The 2,994-nt window shown below is 42.2% G+C and overlaps 1 protein-coding gene across 1 annotated transcript; it reads left to right on the top strand.

The window, feature by feature from the left end:
• Positions 1–1,880: 1,880 nt before the first annotated feature.
• On the top strand, positions 1,881–2,273 carry LOC119876984 (transmembrane protein 138-like). Its single transcript, XM_038557538.1, has one exon. It carries the CDS (start codon positions 1,881–1,883, stop codon positions 2,271–2,273), a length of 393 nt encoding a protein of 130 aa, XP_038413466.1.
• The last annotated feature ends 721 nt before the right edge of the window (positions 2,274–2,994 follow it).

The raw sequence follows: 2,994 nt of genomic DNA, 5'->3' as shown, positions 1-2,994 counted from the left end.
AAGGGTTTTATTAACAGCTAGCATTTTAGATTGATTTAAAATGGATCTTTTAATATAGTTTAGTCAAATTGTATCATTTCCCAGTATAATATGCAAATATTATAGTGCTGTTCCTATAAATATAGGTCTTTCCATTAAACACATGTTTAATTTTAGGGACGCCTTGGTGGCTCAGTAGTTGAGCACCTGCCTTTGGCTCAGGCAGTGATCCTGGGGTCCAATCTTAAAAAAACAAAAATGTTTAATTCTATATAAGTCACACACTTCATATCTCATAAGTAGGTCAGGATACGTTTGAGATACAGATTGCTATTACAGAGTAATCATTTGTATTTATCTTTCATTTATTCAACATGTTTTTTAAGTGCTTCCTATATACCAGGCACATTTTCAGGGCCTGTGGATACAGCAAAAGAAAATAAATGAAATGATTTCTGACAAATAAAGAGCTCGCATTTTAGGAGTGTGGGAAGAAAAACACTAAGTTAAAATGTGCATATACAAACATTCATAAACTCACACAAACACACTCACACACATGCGTGCTATAATTAAGAAACCTGGAATAGACAAGAAATGTAGAAGACAGGACTGAAACAAAAATAGTTGCTAGACCTGGGAAATGAAGTCCGGGGTTCGGGGCAGCCCCTCTTAGCTCACCGAGACATTGACTCCCAACTCCAGTGTCTCCATGCAGTTTCTTCCCCAAGGAGTCCCTCCATGGCTCTGCCCTGTCCCTCACCCTTCATCTAGTGGAAACAGAAGTATTCAATAAGAGATGAAGAGTCTGTCCTGGGGCTGGCCCTTAGCAAGGCCCTGTGGAGGTATAGAGGTATGGCTGCAGCTGGGAGGTTCAGGAGTGATACTCAGAATGTTTAACAACTAAATGGACAGCAGCCATACCCTTGGTGCTAGAAACTAAAGACCCTACTGTGCCAGAATTTAACAGTTTTCTTGTTGGGTCCTGAGGAAATTGGGAGAGGTGATAGAGATATGCCAGAGAAGGAACCAGCAACCAGGAAAGTGGAGGAATATTCAGAGGGCTCAGTCCATTTACTGTTCATTCACTGGATGGAGTATGTACTGGAGTGTACCAGTTGGGTTTCATGGTTCATCAAATCTGATAGCAGCTATAAGATAAAAAGTATTATTATGGCTATTACCTATCTTACTTTCAGAAGAAGTATGGCTTTTTTTTTTAAAAATAAATGAGAGGCTCTGTTTTGTTTTTTAAATTTTTATTTATTTATGATAGTCACACACAGAGAGAGAGAGAGAGAGGCAGAGACACAGGCAGAGGGAGAAGCAGGCTCCATGCACTGGGAGCCGGACGTGGGATTCGATCCCGGGTCTCCAGGATCGCGCCCTGGGCCAAAGGCAGGCGCCAAAACCACTGCGCCACCCAGGATCCCAGTATGGCCTTTGAATTATGGCATATAGCCTGGAGAAATTCTGTGAAGGAAGGAGCAGAGTAGACCCAGGCAAGCAGGAGCCCAGACACAGTGGCCTGGCTGGCTCCAGAGGGTCGCGGGAGAGCCAAGGACCCGTGAGATGAGCTCAGACACAACCTGCATCCACCATCTACTTCTGGGATTTAAAAACCAGTTTCTGGAAGCCAGGATGGCATTCCTGTGGCAACTGATGTAGAGGGTCTTTGAAGCCCGTGTCTTAGAGCTGGAAAACAGCTCTGATTCTGAGAAGCTAATGCTTCTCCTTCACTGCTGGGAAGAAAGCTAGGAACTATTTTCTGGGAAACTGTGGCATGTGCCCTGGGGGCCCAATGAAGCAAAAGGAAGATGCTCCCCAGCAGTGCTCTAGCCTTGTGCTCTTCCTGCAGGTCCTAAGACCTCCTTGTCAGTTCCTTCTCAGAGCTACTCTGAATGGCTCCTATCATTCTACTGGTGTTTTTCATCATCCAGGATACTGCATCTCTTTTCCACATCATCATTTTCCTCTTGTTCTTCAACACCTTTTTCTTGCAGGCTGGCCTCGTCCACCTTGGATTCCGTAAGTGCAAAGGGACCATCGTCCTCACAGCTGTGTTCTTCGCCCTCAGCATCTCCCTTCATGTCTGGGTCATGAATTTACACTGGAAACACTCCAACTGCTTTGTCTGCACACAGGGACTTCAGATGCTTTTGTATTCCAGAGCTGCAGCAGTATTATACTGTCACTTCTACAAATGGACAGCTGTGAGACTGGGTGATCCTCACTTCTGCCAGGACTCTTTATGGCTGTGCAAGTTCACACAAGTCCAATTCTTGCCACGTTGATGGATGCCTTTCCTTCATCACAGAGCCTACATTTGTGTACAGCAAACTGCTTAATTTACCTAGGACAGACTCAGGCCACTTGCATTCTGTAATTAAGAAAGAAAATCTTCCTTCTTGCAAGTTAAAGTATTTCCCAATAGACTTCAGTACATAACCCTCCCTAGCCTCTCACCTTAGTTCTGCCCCCCTTCCTTCCTGCTCTCCACCCATCTTCCTCACAGAAGGCTGAGGCTTTATCCTTAGGAAGCTGTCACTTATCCTGGTACAGAAGGGGCTCCTGGCACCTGCTTTCTTTGCACCAAACACTAATTAATGACTGAACACTGCAAATAGTGACATTTCTAAGCTCCTGACTGATCACACCATAGGCATTTAGATTTTATACCCAAGGCACTTTTTTTTTACACTTTATAAGTAGGAAATAAATTGATTCTACTTCCATAAAAAAATAGTTGCTCATTTGAAAAATCAGTATTAGAACTCTTAAGCCTAAGGGTTCATGCATAAACTAACATTAGAGTCCTTTGTATACAAGTCCCATCTTTTTAAAGTGATTTTCTTTATTTTTGGTTAATAATTTTATAGTCATTTAATGTTAACATGGAGTTCAGAGGTTAAAAATACTCTAGATGTATATATTGACAAATATATACAGAAGCATATCCCCTGTTGAATTTTACTGTCATTTATTTTATATATTTAGAATGAATTTTTGATAATT

The sequence above is a fragment of the Canis lupus genome, chromosome 14 (assembly GCF_011100685.1).
Source record: "Canis lupus familiaris isolate Mischka breed German Shepherd chromosome 14, alternate assembly UU_Cfam_GSD_1.0, whole genome shotgun sequence".
Classification (NCBI taxonomy): domain Eukaryota; kingdom Metazoa; phylum Chordata; class Mammalia; order Carnivora; family Canidae; genus Canis; species Canis lupus.
Note: the sequence above shows the minus strand (reverse complement) of the source record. Positions and strands in the feature narration are given on the sequence as shown.

Bases quoted from the DNA above. Each gene is read 5' to 3' on its own strand.
- LOC119876984 (XM_038557538.1), top strand. From the start codon at position 1,881: ATGGCTCCTATCATTCTACTGGTGTTTTTCATCATCCAGGATACTGCA.